Source organism: Oryzias melastigma, linkage group LG23 (assembly GCF_002922805.2).
Source record: "Oryzias melastigma strain HK-1 linkage group LG23, ASM292280v2, whole genome shotgun sequence".
In the NCBI taxonomy this organism is placed as follows: domain Eukaryota; kingdom Metazoa; phylum Chordata; class Actinopteri; order Beloniformes; family Adrianichthyidae; genus Oryzias; species Oryzias melastigma.
Window position 1 is genome coordinate 22802578 of NC_050534.1, and position 20000 is coordinate 22822577.

The window sequence follows — 20000 nt, forward strand, 5'->3', positions numbered from 1 at the left end:
GTGCGTCCTCTCCCCCAGTGTGTGAATGTGTGAATGGGTCTGTGACTGAAGCGCTTTGGGCCCTCGAAGGAGGGTAGAAAGCGCTATACAAGGATACGCCTTTTATCATTTTACCATTTACCCTCTCAGCTGGCGCTGGCCATCGCCGACCTCGCTCTTCAGATGGCGTCCTGGAAAGGATGCGTTCACACACTCTTAGAAAAGTAAGACTTCACGGTTCTCTGCTCTGAACTGCGACGGTGAGACGACTCACCTGTGCTCTGGTGTCTCCGCCCCCCTCAGGTACAACAGCGACGTCAGCTCCATGCCTTTCCTCATAGAGATTCTCACCGTTCTGCCAGAAGAAGTCCACAGCCGGTCTCTGCGGATCGGCGCCAACCGAAGGACGGAGATCATCGAGGACCTGGCGTACTACTCCGGCACCGTGGTCACACTTCTGGTCTGTATTGGGAGGTCATTCCTCCTCGGAGCTGATCTGGATCCTGGTCCAGTGATGGTTCTGCTGGGAGTTCTGCAGCGCGGTGACCGTCCTGGTGGTCCCTCCCTCTAAGGTCTTCTCTCTCTGCAGACGTCGTGCGTGGAGAAGACGGGCCACGACGAGAAGATGCTCATCAAGGTGTTCCGCTGTCTGGGCAGCTGGTTCAACCTGGGCGTGCTGGACAGTAACTTCATGGCGGGAAACCAGCTGCTCATGGTGCTCTTCCAAGTCCTGGTGAGGTCTGGTCATGTGGGTCAGAGGTTCTGGGTTCTGCCGGGTCTTCCTGACGTTCTGCTCTGCAGCAGAGGGATGAAACCTCCACCAACTTACACGAGGCGGCCTCGGACTGCGTTTGCTCCGCCCTCTACGCCACTGAGAACGTGGACACCAACATGGAGCTGGGTCTGCAGCTGTTCCAGGGCGTGTTGACGCTGGAGACGGCGTATCACATGGCGACGGCGCGGGAAGACCTGGACAAGTGAGCTCGCCGCCGCGCTGCAGCTCTGTGGGCGAGACGCCATTCTCGGTTCTCACAGCGTCTGTTTACGTTCTCAGGGTGCTGAACTACTGCCGGATCTTCACCGAACTCTGCGAGACCTTTCTGGAGACCATGGTCCGGAGTCCGGGTCAGGGCATGGGGGACCTGAGGACACTGGAGCTGCTGCTGATCTGTGCAGGAAACCCCCAGTATGAGGTGAGAAGGTCACGGCGGCGGGCTGCTGCGGTTTGGCGTTTGTGCAGACGATGAAGCTCTGTGAGTGTGTGTGTGTGTGGGTGTCCTGAAATGATATCAGGTCCGGTTCCGGAAGTTCTGATGTGCTCAGTGATTCTGTAAGGATTAATTGGTCCGTCTGTCTGAAGCTGAATCGAGCTTTATGATATAAATCATTTCAAAGTGAGATCAAATGTACTCGAGCTTCTAAAATCTCTTACCTGTGACCTGTGAGCTCTTACCTGTGACCTGTGAGCTCTTACCTGTGACCTCTTACCTGTGACCTGTGACCTCTTACCTGTGAGCTCTTACCTGTGACCTGTGACCTCTTACCTGTGAGCTCTTACCTGTGACCTGTGAGCTCTTACCTGTGCGCTCTTACCCGTGACCTCTTACCCATGAGCCTCTAGTGAGCCACCTTACCGGGGAGAGTGAAGTCTGGGAATCTTTGCTTAGACTGCTGAAATATGAAACATTTCAGTCATGGTGCACCATATAAGACTTCTTGAACTTATAACTTAACTTGGATACATAAACGGGTCAGTACACCTGACCCAAATATTGTTGAGGATTGTGTTTTAGTATTACTTTAACTGAGGTCATCTAGTAATGTTCCTCAAGGCGTTAAATTACAACCGTTTTAGTCACAAATGTTCCCAAATGAGATCTATGCAACTTCAGCGTATTATGGAGCAACAAATGACTGTGAGGACAAGTCATGAGTAGAGCTGGGATATTTGGAAGTCATGCAGACACGGCGTTCCTCGACGCCTGGAGTGTTCGGTTCCTGGTTGTAGAATCAGAAGGAGGAAGCAGGAGATCACAAACGCATCAGGGCGGAGTTGTTGCGTTGAAAGGCTACCAGGATTCACCAGTTGTTCTGCTTCTCCTGGAGGGGGTTTCAGTTTGACCACTAGGTGGCAATCACGCTATAGCATAACATCTTATTCCAGAAGAAGAAAGAATGAATAAAAACAAAGTTTTAGATCACCAATGGTTACTTTAAAAATTATTACCTCAAGAGTTTGGAAAATTCATCTAAAGATGTTCATTTATTCAACAATGTATGTTTAGGTCGACCGAGTGTTAGCATTAGCCATCCTATGGAAAATCCCATTATACGTTAGCATCAAGCTAGTGGACTTTAGCTTTATGCATTTAATTGATTTCTATTTAGATAGATAGATAGATGGAGTACTTTATTAATCCCGAACGAACTTACAAAAATTCATCCATTGCTCCAAACACACACAAGCAGGTTCAAAGTAAATAAAGCAAGAAACAGCTATAAACAGGTTAGATTAAAAGCATTAAAATTAAGGAGCTGTTAAAAGCAATTAAGTGTTAAAATTGCTGTACAAATAAATAAATAAATAAATAAAAAGTTAGTCGTTCAGACGCCCCCTCTTGCCCTCCCAGCTGCATTGAAAAGTCTTATTGCTCTCGGTGCGAAGGACTTCCTGAGCCTTTCAGTGGAGCATGTAGAGAGCACAGGCGGCTGCTGAAGACGCTCCTTTGGGCGGCGAACACTCCATGTAGAGGGTGACCAGTGTTCCTCATTATGCTCTCCAGCTTGGTCAGCATCCTCCGCTCAGCCACCACCTCTGCCGTCTCCATGTTTCGGCCCACCACACTGCCCGCCCTCTTGATCAGGCGATTTAGTTTTTTTAAGTCCTTTTTGTTTGCACCGCCCCCCCAACACACCCCTGCATAGAACAAAGCACTGAAAACAACGGAGTGACAGATAAAAAGGAGATGTTAAAAGAGGCGAGTCTTTTTAAAAAGTATAGCCTGCTCTGCCCCTTCCTGTAGATGCAGTCCATGTTTGCTGACCAGTTCCGGCTCTTGTCCAGCAGGATTCCCAGGTATTTGTAGCAGTCCACTACCTCCACCTCTGCTCCATCAATGATGATGGGCTGAACCGCAGCAGGTACTCGACGAAAGTCCAGCACCATCTCCTTGGTCTTGGTGGTATTCAGGTGGAGGCAGTTCTGCTGGCTCCACTGAACAAAGTCCTCCACCAGCTGCCTGTACTCCCCCTCCTCACCCTCCTTGATACATGCCACAATAGCAGTGTCGTCAGAGAACTTCTGCATGTGACATGTATCAGAGTTGTAGTGGAAGTCGGTGCTGTAAAGGGTGAAGAGGAGAGGGGAGAGCACGGTTCCTTGTGGGGCTCCTGTGCTGCCAGTTCATGGATTGATTACTGATCTATTGACTCAGCCATCAATGTGTTGATGTGTCTGTGACTGCGAAGTACTTTGACCTTCCAAGAACCTAGTAAAGCACTGTAGAAGTATGTAGAAGTACACGCCGTGTGAATCGAATCGTTGCTGAAATGAATCGTTATACTGCTAGTGCTCAGTGTTATGTAGGGTTCTAGAAGATTCTGGTCCAAATGTAGAAGGTTCTGACGGTCCAGCTGTGTATGTGTTCTGGTCCAGGTGGTGGAGATTTCCTTCAACTTCTGGTATCGACTGGGAGAACATCTGTATAAGATCAACGACCCGGCGCTTCACTCCGTCTTCAGACCCTACATCCAGAGACTCCTGCACTGTTTGGCGCGGCACTGCCAGCTGGACCCGGACCACGTAAGAAGCCCGGCTGAGCCGCACAGAACCGTCTGTGGAGCTCAGCTCTGACCGCTTCCTCTGGCGACAGGAGGGGATCCCCGAGGACACGGATGACTTCGGGGAGTTCCGGGTTCGAGTGTCGGACTTGGTGAAAGACGTGATCTTCCTGGTTGGATCCATGGAGTGTTTCTCTCAGGTAGGCGGAGCTCAGGTGCAGCAGCTGGTGGTCACCTGCTGACCCTCACGAACCATTCTCCCCGTCTGCAGCTTTATTCCACGCTCAAAGACGGGAACCCCCCCTGGGAGGTGACAGAGGCCGTGCTCTTCATCATGGCCTCCATCTCCAAAAGCGTAGATCCGTGAGTATGGCGAGGACCGCGTCTGTACTCCGCCCCCTCTGCGGTGTAACCAGAGCGCCCTTCTTTCAGGGAGAACAACCCCACCCTGTCGGAGGTGCTGCAGCAGGTGGTGCTGCTGCCAGAGGGCGTGCACATGGCGGTCAGGTACACCAGCATCGAGCTGGTTGGAGAGATGAGCGAGGTGGTGGACAGAAACCCCCGGTTCCTGGGTATGAGGAGGCAGACGGTGACCACTTCCTGCTGCCCCGCCACCGTCACTGATCGTTTCCTGTTCCTGCTCCAGATCCGGTCCTCAGCTACCTGATGAAGGGGCTCCGAGAGAAACCTCTGGCCTCTGCGGCGGCCAAGGCCATCCACAACATCTGCTCGGTGTGCAGGGACCACATGGCCCAGCACTTCCAGGGTCTGCTGGACATCGCCCGCTCCCTGGACTCCTTCGCCCTGTCCACAGAGGCTGCCGTGGGACTGCTCAAAGGTGTGCACCGCCTGTTATCTCTTGGGGTCCAGATGACCCCAGCCTGACATTGATGTGTGATCCCTCCCATGACAAAGGTGGATGAAGGTGTCTGCCACGGACACCAGTGAAGATCAAAAATCATTAAAAAAGGTCACAACGCTGTCATGTGGGGTCCAGATGACCCCACTCCCAACGTTAATATATCTAGGTCCAGAAGGGTTACCAGAACCTGAAGGGTGTGGTGCTGACCCCTTCTTTAAACACCCAGCCCCTTCCGGTCTGTCTGCCTCAGACTTAAGACTAGGGATGGGGACGTCTGAATTTTATCAAAACTGTACCGGTAGTACCTAACTGTACTTGGTAGTACCCAACTCTACCTAACTGTACCTAACTGTACCGGTAGTACCTAACTGTACTTGGTAGTACCTAACTGTACCGGTAGTACCTAACTGTACTTGGTAGTACCCAACTCTACCTAACTGTACCGGTAGTACCTAACTGTACCTAACTGTACCGGTAGTACCTAACTGTACCTGTAGTACCTAACTGTACTTGGTAGTACCTAACTGTACTTGGTAGTACCTAACTGTACCGGTAGTACCTAACTGTACTTGGTAGTACCCAACTCTACCTAACTGTACCGGTAGTACCTAACTGTACCGGTAGTACCTAACTGTACCTAACTGTACCTGTAGTACCTAACTGTACTTGGTAGTACCTAACTGTACCGGTAGTACCTAACTGTACTTGGTAGTACCTAACTGTACCTAACTGTACCGGTAGTACCTAACTGTACCGGTAGTACCTAACTGTACTTGGTAGTACCTAACTGTACTTGGTAGTACCGAACTGTACTTGGTAGTACCGAACTCTACCTAACTGTACCCGGTAGTACCCAACTGTACTTGGTAGTACCCAACTGTACCTAACTGTACCCGGTAGAACCCAACTCTACCTAACTGTACCCGGTAGTACCCAACTGTACTTGGTAGTACCCAACTCTACCTAACTGTACTTGGTAGTACCCAACTGTACCGGTAGTACCTAACTGTACCCGGTAGTACCTAACTGTACCCGGCATCGCCCAGTGGTACCAACGGTACCCGGCGCTACCCAACGGTACCCCAGCAGCGTGACAGAGTGACGGCGTCTCTGGAATTTTCCTGAGATATTTTATTTCCTCTGTCCTACATCCGTCTTCAGACACGCTGACGTAAACACAGATGTTACCGCTCATCACCATGACAACGGTCTCTTTTCAGAGCGTTGTTCATGTCGATCTGATGATTTAGAATGACGTACCAACAAACTTTTATTGGCTTCACCTTTGGCCTTTAGACTGAAGCTCCGCCCACCCTCATGACTACACCTATTATTTTATTGCCCCGCCCACAATTGCTAGAAAAGGAAAATGATTGTACAGCAAAGCTACATGACAAGCGACTGACATGTTTGAAATGAAGCGCGGACATTCATGCTTTCATATGATACCAGTAGTACCGGACAGGTTGGTACCGGTACCCACCCCCTTCCAGGCTTCAGGTGTGATCCGGATCTGGAACATGTGGTTGGAGCCGGCTCACATCTGAATCATTCAAGGTGGACTCTGTGCTCACGGTCCGGGTCAGAACCTCTCAGAACTGCACACGTGTTCTGTGAGCAAGTAGACTATAGTGTGTTCTTTGTTCCTGGGGGGGCGGAGCTTCCTGTGAACACAATGAAACCATGTGACCTCCACAGGTACGGCGCTGGTGCTGGCCCGGCTGCCTCTGGAGAAGATCTCCGAGTGTCTCAGTGACCTCTGTGCAGTCCAGGTGATGGCTCTAAAAAAGGTGAGCAGCCCCCCACCCCCAACCCCCCAACCCCACCCCAGACATGTGGTCAACTGAATGAAGGAGTTGTGACTCTTTGTTCCAGCTTCTAACTGAACAGTCAACAAACGGGAAGTCCGCTGACCCCACCGTCTGGCTGGACCGGCTGGCCGTCATCTTCAGGTGAGTTCACCTGAGGATCTTTGAATCAGATCAGCATAGCAATGCAAAAGGTTTGGGTTCAGAGACCAGCAGCAGGATCTGGAGCATGTGATCACACCTGCAGACAGGTAACGACTTCTGCTGTTTGTTCTGCAGACACACCAACCCCATAGTGGAGAACGGACAGACACACCCCTGCCAAAAGGTCATCCAGGAGGTAAAACACCTGTGCATCACACAAACTCACCTGTGGATCACACAAACTCACCTGTGGATCACACAAATACACCTGTGGATCACACGAACACACCTGTGGATCACACGAACACACCTGTGCATCACACAAACACACCTGTGCATCACACAAACACACCTGTGCATCACACAAACACACCTGTGGATCACACAAACTCACCTGTGGATCACACAAATACACCTGTGGATCACACGAACACACCTGTGGATCACACGAACACACCTGTGGATCACACGAACACACCTGTGGATCACACAAACTCACCTGTGGATCACACAAACTCACCTGTGGATCACACAAACTCACCTGTGGATCACACAAACTCACCTGTGGATCACACAAACTCACCTGTGGATCACACAAACTCACCTGTGGATCACACAAACTCACCTGTGGATCACACAAACTCACCTGTGGATCACACAAACTCACCTGTGGATCACACAAACTCACCTGTGGATCACACAAACTCACCTGTGGATCACACAAACTCACCTGTGGATCACACAAACTCACCTGTGGATCACACAAACTCACCTGTGGATCACACAAACTCACCTGTGGATCACACAAACTCACCTGTGGATCACACAAACTCACCTGTGGATCACACAAACTCACCTGTGGATCACACAAACTCACCTGTGGATCACACAAACTCACCTGTGGATCACACAAACTCACCTGTGGATCACACAAACTCACCTGTGGATCACACAAACTCACCTGTGGATCACACAAACTCACCTGTGGATCACACAAACTCACCTGTGGATCACACAAACTCACCTGTGGATCACACAAACTCACCTGTGGATCACACAAACTCACCTGTGGATCACACAAACTCACCTGTGGATCACACAAACTCACCTGTGGATCACACAAACTCACCTGTGGATCACACAAACTCACCTGTGGATCACACAAACTCACCTGTGGATCACACAAACTCACCTGTGGATCACACAAACTCACCTGTGGATCACACAAACTCACCTGTGGATCACACAAACTCACCTGTGGATCACACGAACTCACCTGTGGATCACACGAACACACCTGTGGATCACACGAATACACCTGTGGATTACACGAACACACCTTCACTTGCAGCAGGTACGCTCAGTGGGAACTCAGGTGTGCATTCTCACCTGGATGTGATGCCTGCGCAGATCTGGCCGGTGCTGTCGGAGACGCTGAACGCCCATCAGGCTGACAACAGGATCGTGGAGAGGTGCTGCCGCTGCCTCAGGTTTGCCGTACGCTGCGTTGGAAAAGGCTCCGCCTCACTGCTGCAGCCGCTCGTCACTCAGGTATGAACTCAGCTGCTTTGAAGGTTAAATTGTGGGCGTGGCTGCTGCTGTAATGAGGATGACAGGCGGGGTTTAGGGTGTTGGGGTCATAATGACACTTTGCATAAATCATGGATGACCCAGACTGACCTCCTGGTGCTGCTGGTCTGCAGATGGTGAGTGTGTACCAGGTGTTTCCACACTCCTGCTTCCTGTACCTGGGCAGCATCCTGGTGGACGAGTACGGCATGGAGGAGGGCTGCAGGCAGGGGCTGCTGGACATGCTGCAGGTGAGGACCTGGTCCTGAGGGAGGGGTCTGAAATGAGGAGCATTCAGTTTACCTGAGGGGGGGCAGGTATGCACTCGAACCCTCCCCAGAGAGGAGGTGATGATGATGATCTCCTCTTCCTCCAGGCTCTGTGCATGCCCACCTTCCAGCTGCTGGAGCAGCCCAACGGTCTGAGGAACCACCCCGACACCGTGGACGACCTGTTCAGACTGGCCACCAGGTAAGTCTGCAGGATCCAGACAGGTGTGTCTGTAAGGCGGTTCCTCAGAGGAGATGCAGAACCCGCTCCACGAGGGTCCGTTCTGGTCTGCAGCAGGTTCTGGTTCCTCTGGTCTCAGAGGGATTCCAGCAGACTCATCCTGTCAAAAGAACTTCCTCCCTGGAGAAGGTTCTGAACTGCTGGTTCTGAAGAACCACATTAGCTGCTCCGGTTCCAGCAGCCTGACCGGATCTCGACTGGCCGTCCCCTGTCCGGGTTCTGAGTGAAGGCTGAGCCGGCTCTGTGTGTCCAGGTTCGTCCAGAGGAGTCCTGTCACCCTGCTCAGCAGCAGCATCATCGTCCACATCATCCAGTGCGCCATCGCCGCCACTTCCCTGGACCACCGGGACGCCAACTGCAGCGTCATGAAGTTCGTGCGAGACCTGATCCACACCGGAGTCGCCAACGACGTGAGTCAAAGCTGCCATGACGCGGTTCTGGTGTGTGAAGCGCAGCAACTGAACGGTGTGTCTGCAGCACGAGGACGACTTCGAGGTGAGGAAGCGCCTGATTGGTCAGGCCATGGAGCAGCACGGCCAGCAGCTCATCAGCCAGCTGCTGCACTCCTGCTGCTTCTGCCTGCCGCCGTACACGCTGCCCGACGTGGCCGAGGTGCTGTGGGAGATCATGGTGTTCGACCGGCCGGTAAGACGCGCTCCTGAGGCGTCCCGCCTCCACGCCGTCTCCACACCGCCACGCTCACTGTGCCCTCTCTCATAGACCTTCTGCCGCTGGCTAGAGAACGCCCTGAAGGCGTTACCCAAGGAGACGTCGGGGGGCGCCGTCACCGTCACCCACAAACAGCTGACAGACTTCCACCGACAGGTGACCAGGTAAGACGGACAGGACGGTTCTGAGGGTCCAAAGACCCAAATGGACTTACAACTGGTTCTGTGGAGCAGTTCAGGAACAAAAGCGTGAGGCGTTCAGGGACACCAGCATTAGAGCGTGAGGCGTTTAGGGACAGAAGGGTCAGAGTGTGGTGCGTTCAGGGACACCAGCGTCAAAGTGTGAGGCGTTCAGGGACACCAGCGTCAAAGTGTGAGGTGTTCAGGGACAGAAAGGTCAAAGTGTGAGGCGTTCAGGGACACCAGCATTAGAGCGTGAGGCGTTCAGGGACACCAGCGTCAAAGTGTGAGGCGTTCAGGGACACCAGCGTCAAAGTGTGAGGCGTTCAGGGACAGAAAGGTCAAAGTGTGAGGCGTTCAGGGACACCAGCATTATAGCGTGAGGCGTTTAGGGACAGAAGGGTCAGAGTGTGAGGCGTTCAGGGACACCAGCGTCAAAGTGTGAGGCGTTCAGGGACACCAGCGTCAGAGTGTGAGGTGTTAAAGGACAGAAAGGTCTAAGTGTGAGGCGTTCAGGGACACCAGCGTCAGAGTGTGAGGTGTTAAAGGACAGAAGGGTCAAAGAGTGAGGCGTTCAGGGACACCAGCATTAGAGCGTGAGGCGTTCAGGGACAGAAGGGTCAGAGTGTGGTGCGTTCAGGGACACCAGTGTCAGAGTGAGAGGCGTTCAGGGGCAGTATCAGAGTGTGGTGCGTTCGTGTCCTGCTGGGTTAATCTCCCGTCTGGTCCTTCCTCAGTGCTGAAGAGTGTAAGCAGGTGTGCTGGTCCGTCAGAGAGTTCACCAGACTGTTCCGATAGCTGCGACCTTCACGCAACTCCAGGTAAACGTTCACCAACGCCGGCTTTGTGGTTCAAGTCTTTGGACCGCAGAGCGACCCGGTTCTGATCAGAGGGTGGACCAAAACCAGAGTTCTGTTAGCACTGAGCTGTGGTTCTCCTTCCAGCTTCAGTCTTTAGTTGACCAGCGTTCAGAGGTGACGACAAAGCTGCGACGGCAGACGAGGATCCACGTGGACGATGAAGACGGAGCGACTTTGAATGTGGAACTGAAGGAAAGCTCTGAGAACCCGGCACGCCCAACACGGACTTGACAGGCCGAGTCCACCCCGCCTCACCGGCAGCGTCGGGAGGAGGGGTCAGGCCTGGCTGGTGGGAGGGGTCAGCACAGGGAGGAGGTCGCTGGAGGACCGGTGCGGGTCGGTCCTGCTGGACCCTCGCGACGGGAGGACGTGCCTGGTCAACACTTTTTAAGGCGTTTCTTTTTGAGACTTTGTGAGCTTTTTTTTTGCCCGTGCCATAAATGAGCCAAAAGTTTTCCCATGATGCTTTTGGCTGAGCGGCTGCGTGAGGATCATTCTGGAGGATTTGGCGTCACCTTTGACCTTTTAAACTTTGTTTATTTTAGTTGTTTTCATAAAGTGACAGAGTGAACTCTGGGAAGGAGGCGGACAGACCGACACCGTGACATCATTGTTGATGTAGCCTTGTTGTAAACAGTAAACAACAATAAAAAACAATCCAACAAACTTCTGAGCGGCCTGTTCTACCGGAGGGGGGAGGGGCAACTGGAAGGGGCGTTCAGGTACGACACAGGAAGTGATGCGGCTAACCCCCCTCCCCCCCAATCTGAACGATTTTTCTACAAACTTTTAGATCAAAAGATTTTATTCATATTTTCATCACAACATAAAAAAGACCCCCCCCCCCTCTTTTGTTGTGGGGGGGGTCTATTAAAGCACACTATGACATCTCTTTCCTTTGGGGGCGGTCCTAAGTGTTCTGGGTGGGTTTGTAAATGTTTTGGGCTCAACTTAGTACAGAAATGAACACGCCCTGAACCAGAACTGGACCTGAAGCTCGGGTCAAAGTCAGACATTTGTGGGAACACCAGCTGAGGTCTACGGGGCGTGGCCTAAAGGGGGCGATGGGAGTCTAGGGTCCTGTGGTGGATTATGGGCGTGGCTTCTAGGGGGCCCTGTGGTGGATTGGGGGCGCGGCTTCTAGGGGGCCCAGGGCCCTGTGGTGGACTGGGGGTGTGGCCTAAAGGGGGCGATGGGGGTCTAGGGCCCTGTGGTGGATTGGGGGTGTGGCCTAAAGGGGCCTATGGGGGTCCAGGGCCCTGTGGTGGACTGGGGGCGTGGCTTCTAGGGGGCCCTGTGGTGGATTGGGGGTGTGGCCTAAAGGGGCGGATGGGGGTCCAGGGCCCTGTGGTGGATTATGGGCGTGGCTTCTAGGGGGCCCTGTGGTGGATTGGGGGTGTGGCCTAAAGGGGCGGATGGGGGTCCAGGGCTCTGTGGTGGACTGGGGGCGTGGCTTCTAGGGGGCCCAGGGTCCCTGGATGTTCTGGCTCTGCAGGAGTCTCTGCAGCTCTTTGAACTGCTCCACCGTCTGGTCCTTCACATCGGGGTTGGAGATCTGCAGCCGGATGCTGTCCGTGGACCAGCTCATTTCTCCAGAGAACATCTCGGTCAGGATCCGGGCCACCACCGGAACCACCTTAGAACAGGAGAACTGGTCAGAATGGATCCAGATGGAGCAGCTTCTGCTGCCAGACCGTCAGCTGACCTGGACGATGATTAGCTTCCTCTCTTTGGGCTTTTTGTCCGGCCAGTCCTCCCCAAAGCAGAAGTAGACCTCGAAGGGTGGGGGGTTTGGAGCTTCGCCCTTCTGGTACAGAATCAGACCTGCAGACGGTGGGGGAGACGTTGAGCCACAGCAGGTTAGAGAACCACACCCACCTGGGACAGCCCACCTTGAAGGAAGTCGTTCAGACTGAAGACTTTGATCCTCTTTTCCCTCTCTATGGGGTTGGGTGGTCCCGGCTCTGGCAGGCCGGGCCCAGACCAGAACACCTTACACTGGCACAGGCGGATGGCATAAATGTCCTGGTTCAGGATCTCCAGGATCAGGCCTCGATCCATGACGTCCAGCAGAGCATCTGTGTAGAAGCGCTGCTTCTGGTTCTGGATCTCAGAAGTTCCAGGGAACCGGACCTGCTGCAGGCTGACGGGCCCAAACAGGTCCACCTGATCCGGGGTGGGTTCCAGGTGTCCATAGTACAGCCGGCAGCCCTGGGGGTTGCTGACGGTTTCAGATCCCACCGTTCTCCCTCGGTACTGGAACTTCAGGTCCAGGTCTGTTACTGCCGATAGGCGGGACACGGTCAGACGTGTTACCACGGAGACCACGAAAATCCTTCTAAGGCTGAGATCCAGCAGAAACATCGAGATGAACTGGAACCAGAATCAAACTCAATCTGGAACACACTCAAAGCAGATACAACCCAGAGACCGGATCTAGAACCGTCTAGGCTGACTGAAGATTTAGTTTGTGGTGTCCTTCGACAGCTCTTTGGAGGAGTGTTTGTCTTTCTATAGATAACCAGTTCAAACAGGTGTCATTACTACAGGTAAGGAGTGGAGGACAGAAGATCTCTGACAGAAGATCTCTGAGAGAGACAGAAATCTGGATGTTTGGAGGTGAACAAATACAGATTTATACATCAATTCTTTAAGAATCAGATCTTCTGTTTTTCTCCTGGTTTTCTCTCGTGGTCGAGGTTTACCCATCATGAATATTACAGACCCCTCCTCTTTTTAACAGGGACAAGCAAAGGTAGTGGCTGACTGAATACTTTTCGGACCCCCTGTAGTTTATTCGAACGCCGCGTTTGACAGCAGATCATGATGTTTTGCTTAACAGGCTAAGAAGTTCGGGTCTCTGTGGTTCTGTTCTGACCCGGTTCTTCCCAGACTGAGGAGTTTTGGTAGGTATGGACACTCCATCAAATCAGTTGTGAGGTTCCCCAAGGATCAGTTTCAGGCCCACTGCGTGTTTAACCTGTTACAGCTTCAGCTCCACTCCAATGACCGGACCTCAACGGGTTCTGGAGCAGAATTAAAGCAGCTTGGCGCCGATGAGGTAAAGTGTCTTCTCCTTCGGCGTGAACCACCAGAGAATCTTCTTCGCTAAGGACGCTGCCGGTCGCTCTGCTGTTAAAGGCTTTGAGTGCACATAAGCTGCCACCTGGGGGCGCCGTCCGAAGATATGGTTTGTTTTCACAGTTACGCTGATGACACTCAGCCTTACATCACTGTGACTCCAGATGAGATTTGTAGACCGAAATATTCCACTAATTAAAAACGTCACTGAAACAGGATTTTATCATGAAATCATGAGCAGACTCCGCCCATTTCTGACTGGTTCCAGCATGGAGATCAAAACAGATTACTGTCATGTCTGATACCTTCAGGTTCTCCAGAACTCCAGCTTCTCTGAACGGTTCCGGACTAAACCTTTTCAGTGAACGGCACCGGATCTGTAGCTCCGCCTTGAGTTTGAAAAGTATTTTATTTTGAAAGCACCGTGTGTTAAGATGTGTGAAGTGTTTTGTAAATAAAGTTTAAATATTTGAATCTAAAGGAAGGAAGGTTCTGCTTCGTCGTCTGTCCTAATGAGCGGCCCGTTTCTGAAACATTTAAAGCGGGTTTGGACCTTTTTGAGCCGAACCGTTTCCCGTCATCTCCACAGAAGAGGTTGGACTCACGTGGGACGCTGCTCAGCAGGTCATACTTGCAGGTCTGCTGGTTCTGAGAGTCTCTCTGGTTCTGCACGGCCTCCATGGGGCTGGCCTCCATCTGGCCCGGTTCTGGCTGGGTGGAGGTCAGCGGGTTCATGTCCTGGAGTCCATTTGGAAGTCCTCCAGGCTGAACAAAACTCCTCTGTTCCACCATCTGAGCCTGAAGCTGGAGGTCAGAGGTCATGGGGAGGTCCAGGAGCAGGGGGGGGTCAGAGAAGCCCGGCTCGCCGATGGGGGGGTCTGGAGATACATGGGTAACATCAGCAGCTGCAGTCTGCAGATGAGCACGTCTGCAGAGCATCTCGTCTGAAGACATGATGCTCTGCAGACGAGATGCTCTGCAGACGTGCTCATCTGCAAATGATTACGTCTGCAGACAAGGTGCAGACCTCGTCTGCACCTTGTCTGCAGAACTCTGCGGATGATCATTTCTGCAGAGCATCTCGTCTGCAGACATGATGCTCTGCAGACGTGCTCATCTGCAGATGATTACGTCTGCAGAGCTCTGTGTCTGCGGATGATCACGTCTGCAGATGAGCACGTCTGCAGTGGACTCACTGATGCTGAGCTCCATCAGGTTCGGCATCTGCAAAGAAATCATCTGATGAGACCAACGACATCAAAAGTGGCGGTTCCAGATGTTCTCCTTCTCACCTCCTCCTCCTCCTCCTCAGCCCCGTCTGAAACAAACAAAGGTCAGAGGTCAGGAGGGCCACCACCATGGACCAGCAGGTGCCACCAGGTGCAGCTCACCTGTGACACCTGGATGCTCGCAGACCTCGTAGATCTTGTACGGCTGCAGCGGCGTCTCCTTGGTTCCGTCGTACTTCAGCTGGAACTCGCGGCTCTTGTTCAGCGCACAGCGCAGGTTGGCCTTCCATTTGGCCGGGTCGGGCTCGTCCACGCCCTCCTGGTACTTCCCGGTCTCTACGGCCCACGCCTGCCAGACACAGAGCAGGGTGAAGCGGCCCATGCAGCAGTCAGGGCGTGGCGCCGTCTCAGATCCATTTGAGGAAGCGGGCCGTTTCCAGAACTGAGCTCAGACAAGAATCGGGTCAAAACTTGGAGGAACCAGAGTTGGTGTCAGACAGAACCAGGATCGGGTCAGATCCTCTCAGAGGAACTCGGACTCTGGCCTCTCTACTGCAAAAGAGGAAGCTGCGCCGGGGAAGAGGAAGTGACATCACCATCTGCAGGTTAGCGGGGAACTGAAACTAGAGGGGGGGGGGTCAAACCGACATGTTCCTTTCTTTGAGGAGTTCTGCTGCTGAGCCCGTCTGAAGCCCTTCAGCCCGGTTCTACTCAGCACAGCAGAACTTTGCACGGCGTACCTTGAAGATGGTGTTCTCCTCGTCCGACACCGGCGTGTGGCGGGTGGCGTGTTTCCACGGGATCTGGAAGAGCCGGTGGTCCGGACTGAGCCACTGCAGGCCCGGATACCTGCCGCTGTTCACCTGAGCCAGGAGCCACGGCTTCAGCCGGACCCTCCGGGGCTGGACGCTCATGCTGGAACAGAACACAAGCTGAAGGTCCGGTTCTGAGGGTTCTGCTGCAGTCACCCAGTTAGACACAGCATGAACCAGAGTCCCAGAAGAACCCCAGGAATGATCCCCCCCCCCCTTCGACCTTTCCCGTTTAGAAGGACCTGATTGGTTCAGAAGAGGCACCTGGGGGGAGGGGGGTCTAATGAGAGCCTAAAACTTTCAAAATAAAGGATGGAACACAGATCCTGACGTCATCAGCAGCAGTTCTGGGTTGGGTCCGAACCCGGGTCTTGGTTCCGACACCATCGCCACAGTTGTGGACTCATCAAGAATCTCATCTGTTTCCCGTCGACTGAACTGGAGTTCTACAGATGAAGGTTTAACTGGGTCTGTGGGACGATCCGGTTCGGTTCCGGTCTGTTGGACTTGACCCAGGTGAAAGTCTGGAAGGAGAGCTGGTGCTGATCAAATCCAGCTCGGGAAGCCCAGCCGAAACAGAACCAAACTCGGCCCACTCCGCTGTCATTCAAACACGTGTACGTGCAGCTGCGCGCGCGCCCTCCGTGCACTCACCTGGTCAGGTGACGTTCTGTCTCCACGCTGCGACAGTGAAGGAGAGCCCACGCGGCGGGAACGCAGAGTGACGTCAAACAACAAGAAAGTTCACCGGAAAACAGAAACTTGAGCGGAAACGGAGACCGGAACGCCTTCAGATGGCGTCAAGACCGACGCCGCGAGGCAGCGAAGCACTTCCGGACAAAATAAAAGCCTCCTGATTGTTTAGCACGAGGTGTGGCGGGAGTTTCAGCGTAAAGGCACTTCCGGTCACCCGGTTACAGGCCGATTTTAGTTCAAATGTATTTAAAACAGTTTGAATGCAGCTTTTATTTTGAAAAGACTACATTGTCCATGAAAATCAAATGATCATCAAATCAGATGATGGGACTGAGGTCGTCTCCTCAGGTGATGCTGCTGCAGGTGAGGGGGTTCCTGCTCTCTGATTGGCTGCTGGTCCATCAGGTGTTAGGGTTCAGGGGAACCTCCGGTCCTTCTGGGTCCACGTCGTCCCTAAACGCTGGGGTGTCCCTTCTGAGCATGTCCGAGCTCACCTGCATGCTCAGGTGACCCCACGGTTCCCAGGTGTGAGCGCCACACTCAGGTTTCTCCAGAACCACGCAGAGGTCCGTCTGAAACAGACGGCGTCCAGCTGGCTCGTCGAGGAGGAGCTTCGGCGAAGGTGGGCGGGGCATGGACTGCCTCCTGGTGTAGACCCCCTCTCTGCCATGCAGGCTCTCAGCAGGTAAGGAGGGGTCACGGCGTCCGCCCCCCGAGAACAAAGACGGGCTCTCAAAGACAGACGGACCGGAGTTCACCTGAGAGCCACAGAGGACACTTCAGTGACCGTCTGGAGGAAGGAGAACCGCGGCGCTCCAGGGAGGCGAGCGGCCAAGGGCGGTCCGCCTCCAGACGGTCCATCAGAAGCATCTTATCAATCAAATGTCCTCCTCTGGGGTTGTCCCAGAACCTGGTTTTGGTGGAGAACTAAAGTCTACAAGTGGACCTCACAGGTGAGGAGATGAACAAGTTTCACAAACACGACTAACAAACTATTCCGCTCATACCAGAGCCGCATGTTTCCCGACAGACACCGGTTCTTCTGGGTTCTGCGCTGGGCTCCTCCGGCTGATCCAGACCAGCACAAACAGGAAAAACAACAGAACCATCATCAGAACCCCTGCTGAGATCAGAACCGCCAGCCTGCTGTCCACATCTGCAAAGAGCTGCTGTTCCATGAACGCACCACGGGGCACTGAAATACAGGAAGGACAGAGTCAGTGAATGCACCGTCAAGTACTACGACTCTGCAGTACAGTACAGGACAGTACACTGCAGTACAGTACAGGACAGTACACTGCAGTACAGGACAGGACAGTACCTTACTACAGCATATTTTACTGTACTGTGAAGTCCAGTCCTGTACAGTGCTGTATTTAACTACAAAACTGTACCGTACAGCATTGTTATGTACAACACAGTATAATACAGTACAGCGTAGTACAATACTGTATTTTACTCAGAGTTTTTGGTCTCAGTGAAGGTGTGAGGGATCAGAGCTGCTGTGTCTGACAGAACCAGAACCCTCCTATGTCTGACAGAACCAGAACCCTCGTGTGTCTGACAGAACCAGAACCCTCCTATATCTGACAGAACCAGAACCCTCGTGTGTCTGACAGAACAAGAACCCTCCTATATCTGACAGAACCAGAACCCTCCTGTGGTCTGGGTCATGGTTCTTAGGTCGCGGCGGTCTTTCCCACCTGCTTGTCCTCTCTGCAAGACTTCTACATCCACTACGGCAGAAGCTTCTTCTCCAGATTCTTCATCTCTGGCCACGACCTGCAGAACCAACAGGAAGGAGAAACTGTAGACCCCGCCCACGTCTCCTCCCACTGTGATGTCACTTTGGATGGCTGCTTTTCCTGACTGGAGTCACACTGTGAAGCTTTTAGTGTGTGGAGCTCCTGCTGCTTCTCTTGTTTGAAGCACTGGACAAGCTCACCTGGGGCGTCACACCTGAACGGCTCCGTTACAGACCAGATTTGAATTCATCACCTGCAGAACGTGTCTGTCGAAGGCTCGCAGCTGGTCAGTTCTGCCGATCAGAACCCCCTCCTGGGTGACCTGGTACAGTCCGGATGGAGGCAGAAGGAAGTAGCGGATGTTTGGGTTCAGTCCCTGTCATGGAAGCACAGATGAGTTCTGTGTGGCGTAAGAACAAAAGAAGGAGAGCAGCTGGGGGTTTACGTCAGAGAAGTCGGGGTCGGATGCCTGAACCTGTAACACCTGGTTCCCATATGTGGAGACGATGGAGGCGGGGCTAGAGTTCTGGATGATGAATCCTTTAAAGGTGGTTCTGTTGAAGACCGGGGGGAACATGTTCTCACCCAGAACTCTGACCAGAACTGTTGCCATGCTGTATTTCAGAGGATCATCTACCTGGGACACCTGGAAATAAGGAGATGCAGGTGACCTCGTATTGATGGACGTCGTGCACAGAACAGGAAGTGATGCGTTACCATGATGTTGAGTTTGGTGGTCGAGGGCAGACGGTGTTTCTCCACGCCTCTTGTTAACCTGAGCTCACCTGTCCTGTTGTTAAACACAAACCTGCCCTCCTGGTCACCTGCAGGGTCACACACACCTGGTTCACAGCTGCAGTCCTTCCACGTTGCACTGGAGCTCTCAGGACCCCTTACCTGAGAGGATGGAGTAGGTGAGAGGACAGTTGATTCCTCTGTCCCCGTCTTGTGCTTTTATTGGACCCGGAGAAAACTCCAGAACCTGGTCCTGAAACTGAAACAAACTCACCTGCTTAACACGACCACACCACCCTAGCCCGGTTCTATCAGAACTGCTGGAGTCTCTGCACCACATTCTACGCATGTCTAGGTTCCCATGGCAACGAGTCCCCCTGAGGCAGCGGGGTCTCGTCTGCAGGAACGACCTGCTGATTGTTACCCTCCTGCCCTCTGGGGGCATCAGAGGACGTGTTCGTCACTTCAAACCTTCAGCCAATCAGCCAGCAGACGAAACTCCGCCCCCCCATAGGCTGACTGCTGTCAAGCTCAACAACAGTGCAAACATAAAAGTCCTTCAAGCAGAAGATGTGGTCCACAGAACCAGCCGTGTTCCGGTTCTGTGAAGGTACCGCGCTGCTTCAGGGGGTACCTGATGTTTCTGGGAGATGTTTGCCGTGTAGACGGGGTTCATGCAAACGGGAACGCTTAGAGACACCAGCGTGCAGGGCAGGAAGTGAGGGTACTGGTCATCTCCGTCCTGGATGTGTACGGTGAGGATGGCCGACACGTTGAACTTCTCCTTGGTGTTCGATTCCTGTGAGTTTAGTCCACACGACAACCCGACTCTGAGAGACTGAAGCAGAGCCTCCAGGGGAGTCCGGAAGCAGAAGCAGTCCGTTACCTCGGCCCACATGACGAGCTGCAGGCGGGTTCTGCTCTCGTAGTCCAGAGGTTTGCTCAGAACCACTTCTCCAGAGTTTGGCACTTCGATCCTGAAGAACCACGTGTCCGCCTGCAGGAGGGAGAGAGGCCTGATGTCATCAGGGCTGATGTTCAGGGAAGACATGAGAGGAGAACTTACCGATGACCGGTCGATGTTGTAGTGGATTTCATCTCCGTCTGCATCCACGGCCTTCACAGAGAAAACAACAGAGTCCACGGCAGCCAGCTGCAGAGCAGAACCGGATCAGTACCAGTGTGTTCAATGGACCCACCAGCAGTTATCTGCTGCTTTTGAAACATCATTTTCCCTGTTGCTGCTCTGCTTCCCTGGAAGACTGAAGCCTTCAGACCTGAGCCTGTACCTGTATGTACCTGTACCTGTACCCCAACCTGTACCTGTTCATGAACCTGTACC

General features: G+C 53.1%; 3 protein-coding genes across 3 annotated transcripts in view; 1 reads left to right on the forward strand and 2 right to left on the reverse strand.

Moving 5' to 3' along the window:
* tnpo3 (transportin 3) overlaps positions 1–11026 on the forward strand; it is a 12983-nt gene extending 1957 nt beyond the window's left edge. Inside the window, exons 3-23 of the mRNA XM_024286451.2 lie at positions 130–203; positions 283–439; positions 569–712; positions 781–956; positions 1034–1172; positions 3635–3781; positions 3852–3959; positions 4031–4122; positions 4192–4331; positions 4406–4597; positions 6320–6411; positions 6497–6573; positions 6709–6769; positions 7984–8124; positions 8277–8393; positions 8519–8613; positions 8906–9062; positions 9130–9297; positions 9373–9485; positions 10238–10321; positions 10445–11026. Of these exons, the coding sequence (XP_024142219.1) occupies positions 130–203; positions 283–439; positions 569–712; positions 781–956; positions 1034–1172; positions 3635–3781; positions 3852–3959; positions 4031–4122; positions 4192–4331; positions 4406–4597; positions 6320–6411; positions 6497–6573; positions 6709–6769; positions 7984–8124; positions 8277–8393; positions 8519–8613; positions 8906–9062; positions 9130–9297; positions 9373–9485; positions 10238–10298 (2451 nt within the window). The 3' untranslated portion in view covers positions 10299–10321; positions 10445–11026. The remainder of the gene's footprint in view (positions 1–129; positions 204–282; positions 440–568; positions 713–780; positions 957–1033; positions 1173–3634; positions 3782–3851; positions 3960–4030; positions 4123–4191; positions 4332–4405; positions 4598–6319; positions 6412–6496; positions 6574–6708; positions 6770–7983; positions 8125–8276; positions 8394–8518; positions 8614–8905; positions 9063–9129; positions 9298–9372; positions 9486–10237; positions 10322–10444) is intronic.
* irf5 (interferon regulatory factor 5) lies at positions 10779–16328 on the reverse strand. The gene is made up of 9 exons (XM_024286480.2): positions 16137–16328; positions 15411–15585; positions 14833–15019; positions 14734–14759; positions 14638–14665; positions 14047–14319; positions 12253–12642; positions 12066–12184; positions 10779–11996 (listed from the first exon to the last, which is right to left on the reverse strand). The coding sequence occupies exons 2-9, from the start codon at positions 15582–15584 to the stop codon at positions 11817–11819; spliced, it is 1377 nt and encodes a 458-aa protein (XP_024142248.1). The 5' UTR covers position 15585; positions 16137–16328; the 3' UTR covers positions 10779–11816.
* A 1606-nt stretch (positions 16329–17934) lies between these two features.
* Positions 17935–20000, reverse strand: part of LOC112155071 (cadherin-related family member 5) — a 3473-nt gene continuing 1407 nt past the window's right edge. The window contains exons 5-11 of the mRNA XM_036210188.1: positions 19725–19811; positions 19545–19655; positions 19293–19457; positions 18821–18917; positions 18641–18747; positions 18177–18569; positions 17935–17960 (exon numbers count right to left, since the gene is read on the reverse strand). Of these exons, the coding sequence (XP_036066081.1) occupies positions 18303–18569; positions 18641–18747; positions 18821–18917; positions 19293–19457; positions 19545–19655; positions 19725–19811 (834 nt within the window). The 3' untranslated portion in view covers positions 17935–17960; positions 18177–18302. The remainder of the gene's footprint in view (positions 17961–18176; positions 18570–18640; positions 18748–18820; positions 18918–19292; positions 19458–19544; positions 19656–19724; positions 19812–20000) is intronic.

Coding starts and splice junctions, on each gene's coding strand:
- irf5 (XM_024286480.2), bottom strand. CDS start 15,584: ATGAGCGTCCAGCCCCGGAGGGTCCGGCTGAAGCCGTGGCTCCTGGCT. Junction 12,643..14,046: donor CCTGCTGAGCAGCGTCCCAC/GTGAGTCCAACC, acceptor GCCTATCGGCAG/TAACAGACCTGGACCTGAAG. Junction 11,997..12,065: donor GGAAGCTAATCATCGTCCAG/GTCAGCTGACGG, acceptor TCCTGTTCTAAG/GTGGTTCCGGTGGTGGCCCG.